This window comes from Corythoichthys intestinalis, chromosome 5, assembly GCF_030265065.1.
Source record: "Corythoichthys intestinalis isolate RoL2023-P3 chromosome 5, ASM3026506v1, whole genome shotgun sequence".
Lineage (NCBI taxonomy): Eukaryota > Metazoa > Chordata > Actinopteri > Syngnathiformes > Syngnathidae > Corythoichthys > Corythoichthys intestinalis.
In genome coordinates this window covers 12,677,529-12,700,868 of record NC_080399.1, presented here as the reverse complement: position 1 = coordinate 12,700,868, position 23,340 = coordinate 12,677,529, and the positions used below count along the sequence as shown (strand labels likewise).

At 38.1% G+C, this 23,340-nt stretch overlaps 2 protein-coding genes across 7 annotated transcripts in view; one reads left to right on the top strand and one right to left on the bottom strand.

Moving 5' to 3' along the window:
• nfat5a (nuclear factor of activated T cells 5a) overlaps nt 1-18,606 on the bottom strand; it is a 42,764-nt gene extending 24,158 nt beyond the window's left edge. For 2 of the 3 annotated variants that reach the window (XM_057836810.1, XM_057836811.1), the window contains exon 1: nt 18,253-18,606. In XM_057836810.1, coding sequence (XP_057692793.1) covers nt 18,253-18,325 — 73 coding nt within the window. In that variant the 5' untranslated portion in view covers nt 18,326-18,606. The remainder of the gene's footprint in view (nt 1-18,252) is intronic. The other variant, XM_057836812.1, reaches the window with a different exon arrangement.
• Nucleotides 18,607-19,830: 1,224 nt separating this feature from the next.
• wwox (WW domain containing oxidoreductase) overlaps nt 19,831-23,340 on the top strand; it is a 449,092-nt gene continuing 445,582 nt past the window's right edge. For 3 of the 4 annotated variants that reach the window (XM_057836007.1, XM_057836009.1, XM_057836008.1), the window contains exons 1-4: nt 19,831-20,098; nt 21,387-21,451; nt 21,589-21,646; nt 21,781-21,950. In XM_057836007.1, coding sequence (XP_057691990.1) covers nt 19,992-20,098; nt 21,387-21,451; nt 21,589-21,646; nt 21,781-21,950 — 400 coding nt within the window. In that variant the 5' untranslated portion in view covers nt 19,831-19,991. The remainder of the gene's footprint in view (nt 20,099-21,386; nt 21,452-21,588; nt 21,647-21,780; nt 21,951-23,340) is intronic. The other variant, XM_057836005.1, reaches the window with a different exon arrangement.

Here is a 23,340-nt window from a genome sequence, read left to right as displayed (position 1 = left end):
AGGCGGAAATGATAGAAAAATATGAGCATGGGGTGCGCATCTGAACTGGCTTAACAATACGGCCGTAGAATGTCTACGATGTCGACGGTCTTCCTCCGACCTCCGTTCGCTAGCCTTCATAAGTTGACAATTATTATTGTGGTAACATCGCCAAAGAAATCGCCAGCTTCTTCAGGTTTATATCATGTATTTCAGAACTTGCGAAACACAACACGCCTACTGTCCGCCGTAGTTGACGGCAACAACAAAACATTCAAAGAGAAAGTAAAATCTCAACCGCACCTTCTCACCTCAACTTCCCACCTCTCTGTGACGTCAGCCACGTGGTGCGTTCAGGTACAGCACGCAAAACATGTCCGCCACATTAGAACCAGATTCGTTACATTATTACAGGAATTATTATTATTCCGGTTTTTATTAATTTATTTGTTTTGCTATGTGTAAATGCCATTTGTAATAGTACCAGCAGTATTTATTAAGGATTTAGTGTAGTTTTTCAGGCTGTGCAACGAATTAATGGAATTATAGTGTATTCTTATGGGAAATCACTGCTCGACATACGACCATATCGACTTACAAACAAGGTCCTGGAACGAATTTACTTCATGTGTAGAGGTACCACTGTGTATGCAATTAATGTAGTATTCATTTGCTTTGCATGATGTAATCAGGACTGTGGAAATCCCCGTTTGCCAAATTTGGCCTGTTGCATCTGACCTATATTATGAATCCGGTGAGGAAACCAGTGTGGTCGACATGTGATATGATGTGTCAACACTGGATTAATCCATGTCATTGCGGCGGTTCCACTGGAGCGCAAAGCACATAAGAACGCTCAGTAGCATTAGCCAAGAAATATAAAAACTTTCTTTCATTTATGTAGCTTGGAGAAGTGACATTGCAGAGGTCTGAATGGGTGTCACTCAACTTCAATACTGAAACCAAGTTCAAGTTCATAATAAATCAACAATACTGTTAAAGTCGCTGTTAATTAAAATGCTAACAACACGACCATATTTTAATCATGAAAAAAAATAATAAACCAGTCCCGTATTTTTCGGACTATAAATTGCACCAGCCAGAAAATGCGCAATGAAGAGGAAAAAAAACATACTAGTAAGTCGCACCAGAGTGTTAATCGCATTTTTGGAGGGAATTTTATTTGATAAAATCGAACACCAAGAGCACACATGTGATCTTGAAAGGCAATTTAAAATAAAAATCGAATCGAGAACAACAGACTGATTAAGTGTACGGTATGCTAACTGGGGGTGTGCCATCTGAGGCACCCCACGATTCGATTCGATTATTGATTCAGGGTGCTACGATTGGATTATTGAATGATGATCACGGGATAGATAATTATCACGAATATCATGATTATCGATGCATCGTGCATTACTAATTAATAAAGTAGCCAAACAAATTTAGGTCCATTATTTATTTAAAGTATTCAACAGGAACGATGGAAACATTTCTCTAAATATGCCCTTAAAAAAAAAAAAAAAGTTTAACAGGAAAGTATAAAAACATTAACCATTTTAAAGGCAGTACTTATTTCTCAATATACCCATACAACACACAGCTACCATGAGATACTCTTTTTCACAAGAAGGTGCAAAAACATTAGCTACTTCAAAGGCAGTACTTATTTCACTCAACAATACAATAAAATTTACACAGGTGGAATGGATTCCACATTTTCTGGAAACAAAGTGTCTTTAGAAATAAGAATTCTTTTAACCAATATACTTTGTTTTCACAGATTCTATACTATTTCACATGTTTTTAGTCTTACCGCTGTACGTAATCATGGTTTTACACATGCATCTAGAGTAACTTTAGTACATCACCAAAAACGCAAAAATGGATATGGAAATACACGTTAGCGAATTAGCTAATTAGCTTAGCGCTAAGTGTTAACATCTCAAAAACAACAACAATAAGGGCTAAAAAGTAAAAGAGGGTTCATGTACTCTCCTATTATAGACGCATACGGGACTTAGCAACTCACTAAGGACATTTTTCAACTGACATTAATCTAAACTACTGCTGTACATCTGAAAGACAAGGAGCAATGAACTATCTCTCTTCCCCGCTTGCTCTAAAAACATAACTTGCGCACAGAAGAGCGACCGCTGGGTTCCTGCCCGTCTCATACATAAATTTATTTTCCAGTCTTTTGAATTTAATTTTAATCTTAAATTTCTCGCGGAGTAACTGGCAGCATCCACCATAACGTTGTGCATGCGTCCGTTGAAGGTTTTCGGGCGGCTGACGTGTTTTGAATTTCTTTCCGCTACGAGCGGCTGTCATAACGTTATTAGGTGATGTCATCGTTTTTGAACATTTATGAATTGTAATCGAATGGTCACGTGTCGAATCGCGATGCATCTAATAATCGATTTTTTCTGGCACTCCCTTAATGCTAACGTTAGATGACACAACTTTCTCTATACTGCTTGATTACCATTTTCAGGTGCATATTTCGCTACTTGCAGTTTGCAATCTGCAGAACATGATTTTCTTTTTGGTGCTATTTTGTTCTGCCTTCTCAGTTGTTTTTGTTTTTATAAGTAACCGCCAATGTTGAAACACAGGCTTTGAACGCCGTCTTGCAGTTTAGTGTGAAAATAACATCTGAATTGACATAATAAACTGTGAAATTGTGAATAATTTCACACATTAGTCGCTCCAAAGTTGCACCTCCAGGCCAAACTATGAAAAAAAAAAACCCCTGACTTATTGTCTAAAAAATACGGTAATTAATGAGGCTACAGGTGAAATGTTAAGAAGTAATGCCATTATCACACCTTGTGGGCATGTAGGTGTAAACCCCGCCCCGCTCACCTGTCAACTGACATAATATAACGAAGTACGAATTAAAGACTACTACAACTAAACCATTACAATCTTCATTTTTGTTGAGGTGTACAGTATAAAGCAGTACCATATCTACTGATGCATGAACAAAGAAGCAGGACGTTATTGTTCACAGTATAAAGTATATTTTTTATTATACTCAAGTACTGAGTTAATTAAAAAAAAAAAAAAAATTAACAGATAAGTCTTATGTGATGTCACTGGAAATCAGAGAAATCTCACCACACAATACCCATTAGGCTGTTTTGGGATTGTTTTACTTTCACATTTCCCATCTGATGATAAGTTGCAGAAATGTTTTTTCTGGGGCTGCATTTGTTTTTCTTTCCATCAGTCATCCATCCATTCAAATTTAAGTGAAGGTGGGTCTATAGCAAATGCAAGGTAGACGAACTAACATTAGACAAATTATATTACCTCACGTCAGAGGCATGCGCAGCTGATATTGCACATGCCTAAAAGCTTTGTCAAGTGGCAAGGTCACTGGTCCATTTTTATTCCTTGCAGCTGGCTTTGTGGTTAAGACGGAGTGGGCAGATGAATTCGGCTATTCAGGAAGACAATGTTTTGGGTGTACGAAGAAAAATGCTGCACAAAAATGCATCTCTGCTACCCCTTGATGCCTATTGTGAAACAGTCACATTCCAGAACAAAGCATCGTCAATGTTTTTCTTTTACTATCGATGACGGTTAACACTAATTTCAACCATACATAAAATTATGTGCTTTATTATGATTATTATTTTTCCTTATTTTCTTTTATTTCCCTTCTCAACTGCATCTGATAGAAAGCAACAACAATAGTAAAAGTTGATTATATTTTTTGGCTCCATGGGGTCAAATACCCTTTGCAGAGAAAAAAATACACTCAAGACGAAGTCTTGACTTCCGTACTTGGCTCCTATTTATACAAGAGTATAGTGACAGATTAACAGACTGATTTGGTTTAGTTTAGATGAATCCACACAATTTATATTTACATACTGTATATTAGGAGTGGGAACCTCTTGGTACTTCGCGATACGATTTGCGATACAAAGCTCACGATAACGATGATCTGACGATATGGCAATACAACGATTATCGAAACATTGGTCAGGAAATCACTGTAGGATATTCTACAAATAACTACAGAAAAACAACCTTCTGCTGTGAATTGGAATGAGTGGGAGGGTGGCAGCGAATATTCGTTCGCTGCCATCCCTCCCACTTCAAACGGATTGAACGTCTATGGCCGTCAGTGGCAGCCAATGCCAGGCAATGAGGTGATTTTGGGCATTTAAGGTCATTTACCTGTTGATTTTCAGTTATTTCCTGTGTATATGTATAACAATTGGGAGTACAATTCTAAATCAAGTCAAAGTGCCATTGGTACACGGACATGAGCATGTTGATAGACAGACGGTGGACAATGGAAAATCAGGCTCAACCCCAAGAGCTGTTTTATTTCTGCTGTGTTAAAGCCCCCTTGGTCTTTCCGCTCATTAAACAACACTCTACTGCATGACTGTTTTGCACACATTTGCAGCTAAAAATAGAGTATGTGCAAATTTAAAGTCAAATGGAACCCAGGATTAAGGGGTGACCTGCAGGTAATTGGCTTCCCATGCATTATGTTCAGAAGCATGTCAGTTTAGTAACAAACTCTCCTTATATATTTTTTTCACATGAAAATGAAATTGTTCATTTACAATATAATCAGTCCATTTTGGTGCAATCTGTTAACAAAGACTTGACACTGAAACGACTACTTTTCGTCATGAAACGGACATGCACGCCTGCTCGTCTTGTGGTCCTGTAGTGTGATGCAAAGAAAGTAACTGGAGACAATTTGTAAAAGGCTTAACCTACGTCGCTTAAAACATTCAAAGACTGATCTATCACCACCAAAATTTGTCTGTACTTTTCTACTTATACTGACTTCAACAACAGAAGACACTCCATATTTTTGATAAGCTTCTCTATGCATTCACTCCAACACATAAACAGATATTTTCAGTAATTAAAGTGGGAAAGAGTCGAGACGTGCACATGAATTTTGGTCATAGATAGTTGACATTTTTAGACTTTAGGCTCAGCTCTTCCCAAAATGTGCTTAAATAAACTAGTATATGTGACGGACTTGTGAGTTTTCAGGCGAGAGCAATTTAGCTCTGACATCATTTTTACATACAGACCTATTAAGTGCCAATGTTCAACCCAATCAAGAGTCCCTTCAATGATTGACTCCATTTGTTTGGCTGAGCTATCTCTATAGAGCTCACAGAGCTGTTTTCACCGCCCCAGAGAAACCATTAGCTGAGCTTTGTTTTCACTGAAATGAGCACACACACAGTTCACTTTCTTGATCACAGCCTTGGTTTGAGTCGTAAACTGCTATTCCAATGCTTAGCTCGCCGAGCTATAAAGCATACCAAGTAACTTGGGAGCACTCTGTTCAATTACCTGCATACTGCATCAGCAAGGCTTTTTGGTATCATTTTAATGCTGATATAAAGAGATATGAGGCATCAGTACACTATTGAAAGAGTTCAATGCCAGGAACCTCAAGTGGTTACATTTCAAATGAGTCAAAGTGAAGACTTTTAGTCTAATGAGGAGGTAGATGTCTCCTGGACTGCCAAGAATACGTAAAAAAGCATGCCCCGTTACCTCCTTAAGGTTCAAAAGCAGTTATTTCGGTGCATAAATTATACAGTGTTTTTTTCTTTTCAGATTAACCTGGCAAGTAAATTAACTAACAAGAGTGGCAACGTAGATGACAATAAATAAATTAACAAAAGCATTTGATCAAGCAAGAGAGCACCTGCTTGCCAGCATGATAAAATGTGGATTATACAGTCTAATTAGTTGAATAATTGTAAAAATATTCAGTAATTAGTCATTTATCAAACTAATCCTTTGTAGTAGCTATTGGTCAATCAAATACGATTGTGCAGTTAGATACATTAGCCCGTTTTTGTTATTTAACACCAGTAATCAGACACCAATGTTGAGCCGTGTTAACGGCACAAGAAATAAACAGGCGGCAACGTTGGTATGACCGCTGCCATATCAATTACTGTGTAAATCGGAATGGTAGAGCAGCCACTAGTGTTGACATACCTTTCATTAAAGAATGCCAGACGCCTGTATAAAATTCACACGGCGAGCGACGCAGCACTCTAAGTTTACGAGCTCTGTGTGAACTAGATAAGCGGCAAGTTAGAAGGGACTACTTCATGACATTAAGCAATAAATGTATCAAAAAAAGTCGCTTTGTCTTTCCGACAGTGCCATTTCAGCATTCTGACGAATAGGAGTGGTGTTAAAAATCTTAACAGAAAAAACACTACAGGGACGTTTGCTAGTCATTGGTAGTGAACGGTTGAACGTAATACAAACTGTTGTGAAATTTGATTTACTCAAAGTCAAGAATTGACAAACAGTTACTTTTATTTTTTACTTTACATTCTCTGCAGATTAATACAGTGGTATGAAAAAGTATGTGAACCTTTTGGAATTTCTCACATTTCTGCATAAAATCACCATCAAATGTGATCTGATCTTTGTCAAAATCACACAGATGTAAAAACTGTCTGCTTTAACTAAAACCAATCAAACATTTCTAGGTTTTCATATGTGAATGAGGATAGCATGCAAACAATAACAGAAGGTGGAAAAAAAGTGAACCCTCTCCCTCAGGAGACTTAAAGACCAATTGCTACCAATTTTTACCGAACATTTTAAGTCAGGTGTGTGCCCAATCACTGACGAGTAGTTTAAAGCTGCCCTTACCACTATAAAACACACACCTAGTAAGAATTGTCTTGATAAGAAGTAGGCCTGAACGATATTGGAAAAAACTATTGTTGCGATTTTTGGGGGGTTTGCGATATTATGTTGCGATATTAAAAGAAAAAAAAAAGTATATATATATATTTTTTTTTAAAGAAATTTTCACTAGATGACTTGAATAGCTGTTTGGAAAGACTTTGGGTGACTCACCATCACCACAGTGTACAGTGATCCCTCGTTTTTTGCGGTTAATGCGAACCAGAACCCGCCGCGATAAGTGAAAAACCGCGAAGTAGCCCCCCCCCCCAATTTTTTTTTTTTTGGTATGTTTTTCGTGCTCAATGTATTATTCAGATTTAGCATTGGAAAGAGATACATATAAGACATGTTTTTTTCCTCACTTTTTCCCCCAAAGTGATTTAAAAAAATGTATATAAATAAATGGTTTTTACGCACTTCAAATGTCATAATTAAGATCACTTTTAAACATAACAGTCCAACCACATCGTTTTTGAACAAGAATAAAGTACTGTAGTAGACAAATGCTTGGCTTTATTAAATGCTACGGTTTATCTCCCTTAGCTGTGACCGTTGGAGTGACATGTAGAAATTTCAAACTCCTCATGATCACTTCTGGCATTTATAAGTCTCTACCGTCTTCACACGCGCACACATTCATTCCAGCGCGGCTTCCTTGTAGAAACTGTTTAACAAGTTAAACGATGATTGACAGATGCCCATGTGAAGTCTTTGGCCAGATCAAAGCCATCGTTAATTTTAATAAGCAAGTGCCAGCAGTGACTGAGAGGAACAAAGGGCTGGGAGAGGGAGGGTGTGAGGTTGTGCAGAGCAAAAAGCACGGCGTATGTTGATTAAAAAAAATAAAAACTATCGCACGTGCTTGCGATGGGACTATCGTGCACGCGGACATCGCGATGGCGATGTTTAAACGATATATCGTTCAGGCTTAATAAGAAGCATTGTCTGATGTGCATCATGGCTCGGCAAAAAGAGCTGTTTGAAGACCTGCGATCAAGGAATATGGATTCATATCATTCATTCATTCATTTTCCATGCCGCTTTTCCTCACGAGGGTCGCGGAGGTGCTGGAGCCTATCCCAGCCAACTACGGGCAGTAGGCAGGGGACACCCTGAACTGGTTGCCAGCCAATCGCAGGGCACAAGGAGACGTACAACCATTCACGCACACATTCATACCTACGGACAATTTAGAGTGTTCAATCAGCCTACCATGCATGTTTTTGGGATGTGGGAGGAAACCGGAGTTCCCGGAGGAAACCCACGCAGGCACGGGGAGAACATGCAAACTCCACACAGGAAGGCCGAAGCCCGGGATTGAACCCTTGATCTCAGAACTGTGAGGCAGATGTGCTAACCACTAAGCCACCGTGCCGCCTGGATTCATATCAAACTGGGAAAAAATACAAAAGCATCTCTAAAAGTCTGGATGATCATTAGTCGACAGTCGGAGATGTTGTCCACAAATGGAGAGTTTTGCACTGTTGCTTCTCTCCCAAGGAGTGGCTGTCCACCAAAGATGACGCCAAGAGTTCAGCACAGAATACTCAGAGGTAAAAAATATAACACTTGAGTGTCTGCTAAAGACACTGGCACAGTCCAGTATCTCTGTGCGCACATGAACTATATGTAAAAATATGGCAAAGAATGTTGTTCATGGGAGGACTCCACAGAAGAAGCCATTAATGTCTAAAAAAAAACATTGTTGCTCGTTTAATGTTCGCAAAAAGGCACTTAGACACGCCACAGAAGTTTTGACATAATATTTTGTGGACTGATGAAACCAAAGTTGAATTGTTTGGGAGTAACACATAGCTCACCAACATCAATACTTCATCCCCACCGTGAAGCATGGTGGAGGGTGCATCATGATTTGGGGCTGTTTTGCTTCCTCCGGGCCTGGACAACTTGCAATCATTAATGGATGAATGAATTCAAAAGTTTATCAGGAGGTTTTGGAGGAAAACCTGAGGCCGTCTGTCAGACAGTTGAAGCTAAAAAAGAGGATGGATGCTGCAAAAATACAATGATGCAAAACACAGAAGTAAATCAACTTCAGAATGGTTTCAGATGAACAAAATACACGTTCTGGAGTGGCCAAGTCAAAGTCCAGACTTGAACCCCATTGAGATGTTGTGGCATGACCTAAAGAAAGTGATTCATGCCAGACATCCCGGGAATCTGACTGAACCCCAGCAGTTTTCTAGAGAGGAATGGGCCAAGATTAGTCTTGATCGATGTGCCAGACTGATTTGCAGCTACAGGAAGCGCCTGGTTGAGTTTATTGCTGCCAAAGGGGAGGACCACAGAATATGAAATGTGATGGTTCACTTACCTATTTTTCACCCTTCTGTCATTGTTTGCATACTATCCTCATTAAAATATGAAAACCTATAAATGTTTGGGAGCAGACAGTTTTTTCATCTGTGTGATTTTGACAAATATCAGATCACATTTGATGGTGATTTTATGCAGAAATGTGAGAAATTTCAAAAGGTTCAGATATTTTTTCATACCACTGTATATTTCAGCAAGCCAAAATTCAACTTCCTCCTTCTTTCACTGCACGACTGGCAAACGTTTCACCTAAATATGCAGTTTAGTAACGCTGGTTTTGACACTGATACACATAAAATTCTGATATGAAAACAAGAAGAAAAGAACAACATCGATTATGTCATATAAAAACAGACTTGTGTAAGCAGCTTCAGGGTCACAGAGCAATTGTTTACTGCAAGCTCATGAGCACCCTTCACATTGCAATCTAACTGAAACGACACTACAGGCTCAGACAGAAAAAAGCAAAGGTTATGATTACTGTCATTTCTTGATATGCAATCAAAATGGTACGCAGTCAGCGGGTTAGAGTAGAAGAATGAGGGTTGCTATGTACCAACGCCATTTATGGTTACAATTTAAAAAGCCACACACTTCAGCCACGCAAATAAGTAGAAACTGAGAAGTGACTGCAGTGTGGGCGATGGTTATATCTACGGGTGTGTATTGCCTCATATATGGCGATACGAGTCGTATCACGATCCACACGATTCGATAAGATCTTGATAAATCCCGATACGACACTTAAAGACGATTTTTGAGATATTTGTATGTCACTTTAAAAAGAAAAAAAAATCCAAATAGTAAATACATTCATATAAATTTACTCCTGGAACCTGATCCAGCACTCAAGTATAAATGTTTTTGTTTTATGTTTGAACAACATATGGCTTTTATTATAAAATTTTCTCTTGTAGTGCAAACCTGCTTTAATACACTATTCTCCATCCCTTTGTTTTTGCAGTTAGAGCAAAATCTCAGATTTTTTTTAACACCTCTAGTTATAACGACAGCACTAGTGAGATGGGATTGGCTTTGGTTAATTAAAATGCCAATTCAATCATCGCATGCCAACTCCCCTAAAAAAGGACATAACGGAATTTTTCATCAATATATGCTTGAAACGAGTAATTTAGTACAATGGTCCTACCTTGACTTACCAATTTAAGTCATCCTGTGACCAAGCTGATGAAATAATTTACTCGGATTTAATATCAATTTAAATGATTTGAAAGCAATTAATCAATTTCAGTCCTCCACCAAAAAGTTTTGTAATTTGGTTGCACAATATATTGAGAAAAAAAAAAAAAAAAAAAAATCAACATTGTGATTTTAGCATGTGCGGTACGTGCATCATAAAACATGCTATAACTTAAAGTGTAATGCACTCTCCATGATACAATTCTCCAATTGGATAGCTGAATTACATAGTTTTTAGTTAGCTTTTCTAGTGACTGTCTTAGTACCACTGTATATGTCTATTAGGGGTGTGAAAAAATATCGAAATGGTGATATATCGTGATACTGTGTTTCCCAAAAGGTTATCGATATGCTCCTGCCAAGAATCGAGATATCGTTTTAAAAAGGTGTCAATGTTTAAAAAAAGGAACCAACAAGTTGTTATCAAAATCTTCTACGATAATACAACCCCTAGCGAAAAGTATGCAAACACCAGTCTCGGATCACTCAGACAATTTATCATGTAGAACAAACTCAGAAAGCTTGAAAAAATAATGAATTGGTTCAAAAGTGCAATTCTTTAGCATTAAGAAATGAATAAAAAACATGGTGTTCAGTAAATGTTAATTTTATAGAGCAAGTGCAGGGAAAAATATTTATGGAATCACTCCATTCTGAGGAAAAAAATATGGAATCATGAGAAACAAACAAAGAAATAACAATCAAAACACATCTCTAGTATTTAGTACAGACATGTCCGAAGTCCGGACCTTGGGGCCAAATGCGGCCCGTGGTCAAATTTCATCCGGCCCCCAGCCTCTGTCATAAAATCAATAGCATCTGGCCCGCACACAGACTTAATAATTTGGTCAGCAGTACTGCTACCAGCATATGAATTAGCTTACACACTAAATGCTACTCATCATTTACCCACTAAAAGGCAGCAGCACTCTAAGCAACATTACCCTGTGTGACCCTTTACTTCCAATTTTCTAAAATGGCGACAATCAATAAAAAAAAAGAAAGTTGACTGCGATAACCGACGCTTCAAGGATAGGTGGAAATTGAACTATTTATTCACTAAAATACACAACAACTGTGTCTGCCTCATTTGCAAAGAGACAATGTGAGGCGATATTACCAAACAAGACACGCTGACATGTAAAAGATTACAGGGAAGATACGCAGTGAGAAATTAAAGCAACTTGAAGCTAGTTTAATTTCACAGCAGCAGTATTTTGCAAGAGCCCGAGAGTTGAAAGAGAACGCCACAAAGGCTAGTTGCGAGATTGTTGAAACTATGAATTGAAAAAAAAAAAAAAAAAAAAAGCAAATGTGACACACAGAATGGATTGCTACAATTTGTTTAAATTAGGGCTGTCAAACGATTAAAATTTTTAATCGAGTTAATTACAGCTTAAAAATTTATTTATCGTAATTAATCGCATTTCAAACTGTCTATAAAATATGCCATATTTTTCTGTAAATTATTGTTGGAATGGAAAGATAAGACAAGACGGATATATACATTCAACATATGGTACATAAGTACTGTATTTGTTTATTATAACAATAAATCAACAAGATGGCATTAACATCTTTAACATTCTGTTAAAGCGATCCATGGATAGGAAGACTTGTAGTTCTTAAAAGATAAATGTTATTACAAGTTATACAAATTTCATATTAAAAGCCCCTCTTAATGTTTTCGTTTGAAAAAAATTTGTAAAATTTTCAACCAAAAAATAAACTAGTAGCTCGCCATTGTTGATGTCAATAATTATACAATTCTCATAAAATCAGTCGCACCCAAGCGCCAGCAGAGGTCGAAAAAACACCAAAAAAACACAAGTAACAAGTGGACATTTCCCTGTGCTGTCATTTTAATCTGTTTGAGCAGGGCATGTGCATTAAAGTGAGTCAAATATTTTAACATTATTAATTCAAAAAAATTGATTACCGCCCGTTAACGCGATAATTTTGAAAGCCCTAGTTTAGAGCAGGGCGGTAAACCGAAAATTTACCGTCACCGAAATTCTTAACGATGACCGACGTAATTTTGACCATGTCGGTAAATTCGGTAAATTAATAAAACAAGAAAATATAGTCTTTTCATCCCGCTTTGATTCTGTGTTGTTCGTCTATGTTCATTCCCCTTTAAGAAAGCAGTGAATGTGCTTACATAGGGAGTCACGTGATCATCAGGAAGCCAATCAAACAAAAGCCCGGTAAGCTAACGCTAGCAGCTAACGCTACAAGCAAAACGTGATGGAGTGTGGCTTAAGGGAGGTTCACCAAACTTTCAACCGACATTTAGTAGACTCTTGGTGGCATCCAGACGGGCTTTCACCCGCTGTCCTCCTTTGTTCTCACGATTTCCGGAGATGGTGCTTTCAGTGCTTTCTACTGGTATCCAGGCTAACGCTAGCTAGCGGCTAACGCTACAAATGAACGTTATGGAGTCGGATAGGGGCTCTAACCTTGTCGAAACGGCTGAACTTAATGAGTGGATTGGGCACGGACTGCATCTAGCAATTACTATGTGGCGTTATTTTGTATCTGTCTGTGTGTGATTCCTCTGATAGCTTTTGTGATGGTAAAGCATTCAGCATAAAGTACAATCCAACGGCAAAACTTATAATGACCGAGAAATGGCCCCAGCTATTTTTATTGTGCGTGCATTTATTAAAAAATGCACTGGGGGGAAAAAACCCTTAAACCATAAAGTAAACACTTGTATTTAATAATTATGTCACAGCAGCCATTAACAATAAGTTGTCTTTTTGAAGTGTACTGTTCAAGCTGCAAGTCATTTGTGTTACAATTACATGTTTGCACAGGCATATTGATTTTGACAATGTACATTGTTCAAGTCATACACGCTGTTATAAATGTTCATACTTGAATTCTTATTGCTTACAATACATTTTTATAAACTTAATGTTTAGACTGCATGTACAATTGTTAAATACAGTATATCAAATTGAATGCTGGTAAATAAATCAACAAGAAATAGTTAATCTGTATTTCATGCATTGATTCAGATTTTCAAATTATATAACAGTCCGCTTGGGCGAATTTATCGTCATTTATCGTTATCGAGATAAATCTGCTCAATTTATCGTGATACATGTTTAAGGCCATATCGCCCAGCCCTACCCTAGTTTAAATATATTGTTCTACGTAAAGGACGTCAGCCAAGGTCGGCCCCCACCATTTTTACCACACCAAATCTGGCCCCCTTTGCAAAAAGTTTGGACACCCCTGATTTAGTAGCACCACCTCTGGTTTTTATGACAGCTTGCAGTCTCTGGGGCATGGACTTGATGAGTATTCTTCATCAATTTGGTGCCAACTCTCTTTGACTGCAGTTGCCAGATCATCCATGCAGGTCGAAGCCTTGCTGTGGACCATTTTTTTCAATTTCCACCACAGGTTATCAACAGGATTGCGATCTGGGCTATTTGCAGACCATGATATTGACTGAATGAGTCTTTCTCCAAGTAGTGGTTTAACAGTTTTAGCTCTGTGGCATGATGTATTGTCATCTTGGAAAATGACAAACATATTTTTAATTGAAGGAAAAAGAAAGCTGTCTAAAATTTCAATGTAAACTTGTGCATTTATTGAAGATTTATCCACAGCCATCTCCCCAGTGCCTTTGCCTGACATGCAGCCCCATATCATCAAGGACTGAGGGAATTTTGATATCTTCTTTAGGCAATCATCTTTGTAAATCTCACTGGAACGGCACCAAACAAAAGTTCCACTATCATCACCTTGTCAAGAGTCAAGAATCTGCATTGGACAAGGTGTCAAGAGTCAAGAATGTGCACTGGACAAGGTGATGATGCTGGAACTTTTATTTGGTGCTGTTCCAGTGAGACCTTAAATGGCACCAAATTACCTAATTGCCTGGCATTGACTGCCACTGACAGCCATAGAAGTTCAATCCGTTTTAAGTGGGAGGGATGATGGCAGCGAATGAACATGCCACCCTCCCAGTTCAAAGGGATTGGACGTCTACTAGTGATAAACTAATTCCAATTCACACCAGAAGCTTGTTTTTCTGTTAATTAGTTGTTTGTAGAATATCTCAATGATTTCCTGACCAATGTATCGATAATCGTTTTATCGCCATATTGTCAAGTCATCGGTATCGTGAGCTTTGTATCGCAAATCGTATCGTACTGTGAGGTACCAAGAGGTTCCCACTCCTAATGTCTATCCTGGGAGCTCAGAAATAGCATAAGCAACAAAGAATGGAACCTCACCAGATAAAATGTTGTGTGACATCACATGTCATCCGCACAAGTGTAACCGCACAAGTGTAAATCAAGAGTCCCTTGCACAGCATTCAACTTCTATCTTGTATGACATTTAAGAAAGATGAAATGTATGCAAGCGGGACTATTACTGTAGCTTCAGCAAACATTCGTCTCCACTTTCTAATACATTGCAATTCATCTGCAAAGACTGTATGACACCGAAGAAATATTAAACACTACCAGACCACAAACATTCAAACGGCTGAGGTTCCAGTGTACAGTCAAAAAGGGCTGCAGAAATCTAACACAAAGCCCCGGAGTTGACCACAATAGCTTAGTGAGTGAATTGTGCATAGCTTCTTCAAAGGTGATAAAGCACCCTTCTCCGAAATTAAACACCACAGCTGTCAGGACTCTTGTCCACAGCATTTAAGGAGCTTTGGCTAGAATTAATGGTGGCATTTGGGGAGGGTAGGTGCCCTTGGCAACACTTCCTTTGGGTGTCAAGGAGATGCTAGGACCGGAGAGTGGCAGCGCTTTTGTGAAATCAGAGTATATGACGCGAACGCTTCAGATTTGAGTGGGAAAACCTCACAATAAACATAGAAGCTAGTCAAGCCACCAAAAGAGAACTGCTATCTCAGATCCAAATAACCCTTGCCAAAACTCACCCACACGCATGATTCTCTGTGGAAACTAACTGACCGTTTGCTAAGAAAATGAACCTGTGCATTTAGTGCTGTTTCTACCTGAGAGCTATGTTCCCTCAAAGACGCCATGTTTGCAGAGGAGTAGCTCGTGACGGGAGATTCCACCTGAGGTCCAACGGACCGCCTAAATACTTGAGATTTGAGTCTAACCAAGCAAAAAATAAAGTATTCGCTTCCTTTTGTCAAGCCAACAAAAAGTAAATTACTGGCTTACAACACAGACACAGGTCTATTTGTTAGTTAAGCTCCATATGCCACTAACTTCTTTCTCCCCCTTTAGTAGCAAGGAGCTCCTGCTTCCTGGGGTGCAGACAACAAGACTGCTACTGCATTCCTTGTTCCTTTTACCCTTTTGTTATTAAGTAAGGTGCAGCTGAATGCTGCAACACTTATACAGTGGTATGAAAAAGAAGAATTTCTGCGTAAAATCACCATTAAATGTGATCTGTTATTTTTCATAATAACACAGATGAAAATACAGTGTCTGCTTTAACTAAAACCACCAAAACATTTATAGCTTTTCATATTTTAATGAGGATAGCATGCAAACAATGACAGAAGGGAGAAAAAGAAGTCAATGAACCCTCTGCCCAAAGAGAATGAAAGAGCAATTGAAACCAATTTTTACCAAACATTTTCAGTCAGGTGTGTGTCCAATCATTGATGAGTTGTTTAAAGCTGCCATGCTCACTATAAAACACACAGACCTGCGATCAAAGATTGTTGATTTGAAATCTTGGAAAGTATACAAAACCATCTCTAAAAGTCTGGATGTTCATCAATCGATAGTCAGAGAAGTTGTCTACAAATGGAGAGTTTGGCCCTGTTGCTTCCCTCCCAAGGAGTGGCCGTCCACCAAAGATGACGCCAACAGTTCAGCGCAGAATACCCAGAGAGGTAAAAAAGAAGCCTAGAGTCGCTGCTAGAGACTTACAGAAATCACTGGCACAGTCTAACATCTATGTGCACACATCAACAATATGTAAAACTATGGCCAAGAATGGTGTTCATGGGAGGACTCCACAGAGGAAGCCACTGGTCTTAAAAAAAAAAATTCCTCGTTTAATGTTCGCGAAAAGGCACTTGGACACTCCACAGAATTTTTGACAAAATATTTTGTGGACTGATGAAACCAAAATTGAATTCTTTAGGAGTAACAAACAACGTCATGTATGGAGGAAAAATTGAACAGCTCACCAACATCAACACCTCAACCCCACTGTGAAGAATAGTGAAGGGAGCAGCATGATTTGGGGCCGTTTTGCTCCCTCAGGGCCAGGACAACTTGCAATTATTAATGGAAGAATGAATTCAAACGTTTATCGGGATATTATGCAGGAAAACCTGAGGCTGTCTGTCACACAGTTGAAGCTAAAAAGAGGATGGATACTGCAACAAGATAGTGATCCAAAACACAAAAGTAAATCAACTTCAGAATGGTTTCAGAAGAATAAAATACACGTTCTGGAGTGGCCAGGTCAAAGTCCGGACTTAAACCCCATTGAGATGCTGTGGCATGACCCAAAGACAGTAATTCATGCCAGACATTCCAGGAATCTGACTGAACTAAAGCAGTTTTGTAGAGAAGAATGGGCCAGGATTAGTCATGATCGATGTGCCAGACTGATCTGCAGCTACAGCTACTGCTGCCGGGGTGTGTGTGTGTGTGTGTGTGTGTGGGGTGACATTTCACTTACTTACCCAACCCCCTTCCATCATTGTTTGCATACTATCCTCAAAAACCTATAAACGTTCGGGTGGTTTTAGTTAAAGCAGACAGTTTTTTCATCAGTGTGATTTTGACAAGGAACACATCACATTTGATGGTGATTTTACGCAGAAATGTAAGGAATTCCAAAAGGTTCAGATACTTTTTCATACGACTGTACTAATAATTTAGGAGTTCTAGTCATACGAATATTTTTCTCTTGAACAAAAAGCGTAATACCCAGGCTGCTTTAGCTATTTGTGCTAATACAAAGAGGGGAAAGGAGCACAAACTACAGCAAAGGGTATGGACATGTGAGAGGCTATTTTCAATGAGCACCCAATTTATCGATTGTGCATTTTTGTCATAATGTCTTCGTGCTTCGATTTTCAGCGGTAGACATGCCAAGACAGTATGCAATGTTCACTCAATGCTAAAAATTATTAAAAATTGCTACAGATTCCACAGTGTACTTAGTTAGAGATTAATATAATCTGGTGGCCAGCCCACGCAAACTGTGTAGGGATTGGGTCCAAATGTCCATACTGAAGATCTGCGAATAAGGAAAATGCAAACTATTCTTGAACAAAAAATATAATACATGCTTTAATGAACGTGGATAAATGCTAACCAGTAATAAAAAGAAAAATAATATTCTAAAGCAAACACAAGAATTTTTTTTTTTTTTTTTTAATAACTTGTGAATTGGTGAATCCCCTGGTTTCAGACGTATAAAACGGTTATTACGCAATATCACGAATTGCACCATAGTTCTATGCAGGATGCACCTCACCTTTACATGATTGGCTGCTGTATAGCAAGAGGTCTAGGCTACGAACTTTTGCAAAATATATCAAATATGAAAAAAAAATAAATAAAACGATCAACTTTGTTAGTTATGGTTAGTGAGATTCGAAATAATACCACCACACTTTGCTCGTCACTTATTTTCCCGCCAGGAAGAAATAGGGCGTACCCTACCTGGATGTAGCAGCCAATCATATTGCAACAGGGCGGGTCTTTCCAAGAACTCCAGTGGGATTAGTAATAACGCAGACTTGGGGCGTCGTTATTGGAAACGAAAGGCGTTACAACGAGACAATACGCACGGAGCACATCTTTCTCTTCGGCGCATGTTACCAGGCTAAGAACAATCACGCAGGGAGCCTAGAACGAGCAAGTCAATTGGCGGCTAACCAAGTGGGCTAGCTCGGCTAAGTGGCTAATGCAAAAAAGCTAACCCTTGCTAGCTAGCAGCTTAACGGGGCAGCTAACGGCAGGGGGTGCATTCCCTGTGATTAAAACCAGGGATAAAACTATTTAGCGCCGCGTTTTTTCTACCGAGACTTACCTTTAGAGTAGAGAGATTTGGGGGAATTGAGGTCGAGGTCCGAGCTGAGGAGGGAGACGAAATCAGAGGGCATCGCAGCTCTTCATCGAGGGGAGGGGAAGCGGACACTCTTCGGCAGAAAGCAAGTCGTTTTTCCACGGCAAGTGATTTGTGTGTCCAAGGTGTCGGAATGGGTCGGAATGCGGCATCGAAATAATACAAAATGGATCAAAATAAAGTTTTGATACAAAAGACCCGTTAAGTATCACGTCTCATCACGTTGTGAGCCTGTGTCTGTTAAGGAGAGACGCACACACTCATACACGCGCACTACAGTAGAGGTCGGCCCACGTCCTGGTCCTGCCCCCTCAGCTGCGCATGCGCATTGGAAATGAGAAACAAGCTGAACTGTGGTACGCCAACGGGCTGTAGTAACTTAGCCACGTGACGTGATTAGATACGGCCATGTTGGTCAGGGCAAGCGTCAACATCGAGGGCATTTCGTTGATTCACTCATTTCGATTTGTTCATTTCAGACTAAAAACGGAACGACACCGTGAACTGGTCACAAATGGCACAGAGAACAGGAGAGAATAAATTAGTTGCCATTGACGACAATAGACTTTCAATTCTTTTGAACAGTGTGTTAATATCAGTACATTCCCAAAATAAGGTACTGAAATGTATCATTAATCAAGGGAGCTTGAGTTAATCAAAGTTATAAATAGTTATTTCATACAAAATGTATTGCTGCCACACCAGTTTAAAAAGTTTGTTACCACGTTAGGAGGTGATACATTTCACATTGTCTAGTAATAAAGTTAATGTTTTTTTTTTTCCAAACGTGATAAGCCTGCATTTGGCAAAACTAAGCTTTTTTTTCTGCTCCAGGTCAACAGCGTAGACCTATGAATGTATTTAGTTCCTCTTTTTAAACTGGCGAGAATAGTGTCAACCTCAAGTGTTGAAAGGCATGAACAACTTTGATTGAAATGTTCATATGATTATATGGCAAGCTATTTTGAGCTGTAATTTGCTATTCTTGATATATCATTTAAACTCCCATCTACTCTGTTCATCCTTGTTCCTTACTTAGATTTAGAGGACAACTCTGACATAACTCACAGGACAATTACATGCTAATTGTAATGCAAATTAATTAAGTTACAGCAACTCGTAAAGAGCAGCGTGCCATTAGTGCCATTAGAAAAATGCCACTGCTATTTATTCAAACGAATGTTATCTGTGCAATTTGGCTCCCATCCATTTTCTCTATCATTTATCATAATTCATGTTTAAGATTATTTGTATTTATTTGTTGTAATTATTGTAACGTTTATAATTAATTTAAAACAGGTGAATCATTTCATAATTCAATACATATACAATAATGCATATAAGGTTGTTTATTTTATTGCTATGTTTTATTTCTTGAATAAAATATTTTTAATTCCTTATGTAAAATTGTTGTTTGTTAGTAATTTACTTTAAATGAACAAAACAGGAAAAAATAAAGGTAATGGTAAAATGGTTAATTTCATAAACATTTCATTGACAATGCCGACAGCCAAACGTTTCACTTTCATAAACTCTGTTTCCCATTAGGCATTGCGGATGACGTCATCATGTTGTTGCGGAAGTCCCGTAGTGCGGTGTTTCTCCACTGTCAAAATCACAAGACGCTCGTTGTGCACGCAGCTGATATTAATTGAGAGTTTTGCATTTTTGTTCCGCCATACCTTTTTGAAGAAGCTTATCTAATGGCAGCCCTTAAGTACGCCGGTATGGAAGATACTGACAGTGAAGACGAGTTGCCTCCTGGGTGGGAAGAAAGATCGACTAAAGATGGATGGGTTTACTATGCAAAGTAAGTGGACTCTCAACATGTTTCACATTCATCACACGTGTTATAATGTGTAAGTTTAAAAAGTTGTTTTGAGTCTTGCTTTTCTGTATTGCACGGATCTGAGCCTGCATAACTGTCTCATGCAACTTTAGCATGATAATGCACCTGCTGTAGTCAATTGTGATTTATCTGATTTACATGTACTGTATTCTCTCTCTCTCTATAAGTATATATGGCGGAAAACACAGACAAGACTTAAAAAGCAGCTTCTGCTCTTGCACTCCTCTTTAAAAGAAACTGCTGTATTTTAAGCCAAAACAACTGTTGTGTTTGACAGAACAATATCTCTATATGGTGCAATAGCAGATTCATCGCGTATTAGGCCCCTGAATTCTTAATTTGTCTGTTTTACCCTGGAAACCCCCATTTACAGACATCGCGAGACCGCTTTTGTTTCAACCCAGCCATAAAACGAAGGTAATTCATTAATTTATTATTCAAAATGTCTGTCATTTTTAGTTTAGAATCATTAATTGATGTCTAATATTACGTTTTTTTGGTTTTTTGTTTGTTTGAAAAAAAAAAAAACCGACAAAAAAATTATTCACTTGCATGTTTTAAACTTTTAAACAAATGACGTCACAATGAAAAAAATGGCGTCTGTAAAAAAGTCACAGATATCTACCCCATAAGTATCGCTTAATTGTATTTTTTTTGTGACTGTCGCATTTTATCTGATATGTTAGATGATAAATAATGGATCCAAACAAAGAAAAAATTTTGGGGAAAAAAAAAAAAAACTTTTAAAAGGGTAAATATATGAAAAAGAAACTGTCGACCACTCCTTGATGTCTGCTATTTCTGCATCGCGACCCTTGTTATATTACCATGTTTCACCCATGAAATCCCCCCCAAAATCCAGCTGTGGCCATTCACAGCTGTGTCTTGACACTCAGTGATCCATACATGCTACATGGAGTTTTTGGATCGAAACAAGGTAAGTACGCGATAATATCTCTTAAAGTCACTTCCAGATGGGGTTTTGCTGTTGAAAAAAAGTTTTATTTATTTATTTTTAAAAATGCCTTCCTGTTCAAAATTTTTCTTCCCCCGAAAATTGAGTTTTTAAGCTTTCCAATAATGTATCACACATGCATATTGGAAAATTTTGAAATTTGGCCAAATTGGGGGTCTCACAGCGGAACTTCAAGTCACCTGAGTGTTTTCCGCCATATATATAGAGGAAATTCATCAAGATATGAAAATGAATTTACTAATTTTTGTGTTTTTTTTTTCTTTCTGTTCTAAGTCATGACGAGATGAGGACACAGTGGGAACACCCCAAGTCAGGAAAGAAGAAACGCTGTGCTGGAGGTTTTATTGTTTTCTTTCTCCCCATATTTCTTCACTCACAACCTAAAGCATTAAAGTTTTTGTTGTGTTTTTGTTTGCGTTATCTAACTGAAGGTATGTAATATTGTTTTTTAAAAAATATATATTTTTCAAAACAGATTTGCCGTATGGCTGGGAGCAAAACACCAATGAACATGGCCAAATAATTTATGTTGAGTAAGTAGATTCATCATCACACATCATGCCTTCCATTTGATTCGAATCGATTTGTTGGTTCCAAACTGTAAAATTAAGGACTATACAGTATATACTGTACATTTATTTTACAATCACTGTTTTTTTATTGGTAGTCACATCAATAAAAGATCCACTTACTTCGACCCCCGCCAAGTTTTTACTGTGGAAGATGTGATGGTGAAGCCCAAACGCTACGATGGTAACTCATCGGCTCTCGAGATCCTTCAAGGTCGTGATCTCTCCGAAAAAGTAGTCGTGATTACTGGCGGAAACTCTGGGATTGGTGAGTTCCTTTTACTGTACATAGTCAATTCAACCTTCAACTAGGCATGTGCCGGTATGACATTTTCACGGTACGATAACCGTGAGCAAAAATACCGCGGTTTCACGGTATCACGGTATTGCAATTATAGCTCCAAAATTTTGAGATGTATGGGTTTAAAAAAAAAAAAAAAAAAATCCATTGAACAGGATTTTTTCAAAACATATTTGCAAATTGGAACATGAATATAATGAGAAAATAAATAAATTAACAAAAAATAACAAATATTATATAAAATTAAAATAAATAGAACCTAGACTATACCCACAGCCACAGCTCAAGTTGCTCAATATTAGAGTAAGAACAAAATAATTGCTATAAAAAGTAAAAACACTTCTAAATAAAATTAAAAATATATACTGTATGACTTTTTTTTTTAGGGGGGAAGCTCAAGTAAAGTTTTGCCATTTTCAGCCACTGTGTCAACTCTAGTCTACATGATGCCATGCCTTTGTGTTAAAAAGAACAAAGAATTCATAAGTTAATAAGTTAGTTAAAAATGTATAAGTTAGTTTTATAAATTAGTTAAAATGTAAATATTGTTGAGGAAAGGTTTCATCTAAAAAAAAAAAAAAAAAAAAAAAAAAAGTGAGGAGTGAGACCTTCTCTCTCAATTAGCGATCTTTGACGCGATTCTTTTTCTTTCCCTCCCTCATTCAAGCTTTTCTCTCACTCAGCGGCTGTGAGACATAAAAGAAGCTGCTCTCCCAGTTTAGCCTAGGCTAACATTCGTCTTTGTAAGTTTTAGTTAGTTTGTATATTGAATTTGAAAGGAAAATGTGTGTTTTGTTTTTGGCGAACTTTTTAATGGTGCTACTGCTATCCTGTTGAACCTAATCACACGTGGAAAAATACAATTGTACAACGTTTTAAATGTATTTATTTGTATATTTCACCACGATTTGAGAGCTCAATAAATTGAAGAAAAGTACGCCTTGTGTTTGGAGGATTTGTTTTGGGGTTTGCTGGCTGTTTAGTGACACTCACGGCAACAAACGGGAAGGGGTGAGCGGTGCTGCACCAAGCCACTTCGGCTGCATTTTGGCACATGAAAAATAGCGAATACTGTACTAAGGTATGACGGAAAATTTTAGTGGTTTTGAAACCGCGACGTTTTCACACCACGGTAAACCGTGAAACCGGTAACCGGCACATGTCTACCTTCAACACAACTCAATGTTATTCATATAGCCCTTTTAGAACAACTGCAGCTGCAATACAGTGCTGAAAACAGCTCCAACATAAAACAATAAAACCTTATAATCATGTAATTGAGAAGCAAAACAAGACTGGAGTCTTGATAGCCAAAAATGTTACCAATGTAAGGGGATTTCTCTGCACAAAGAACGTG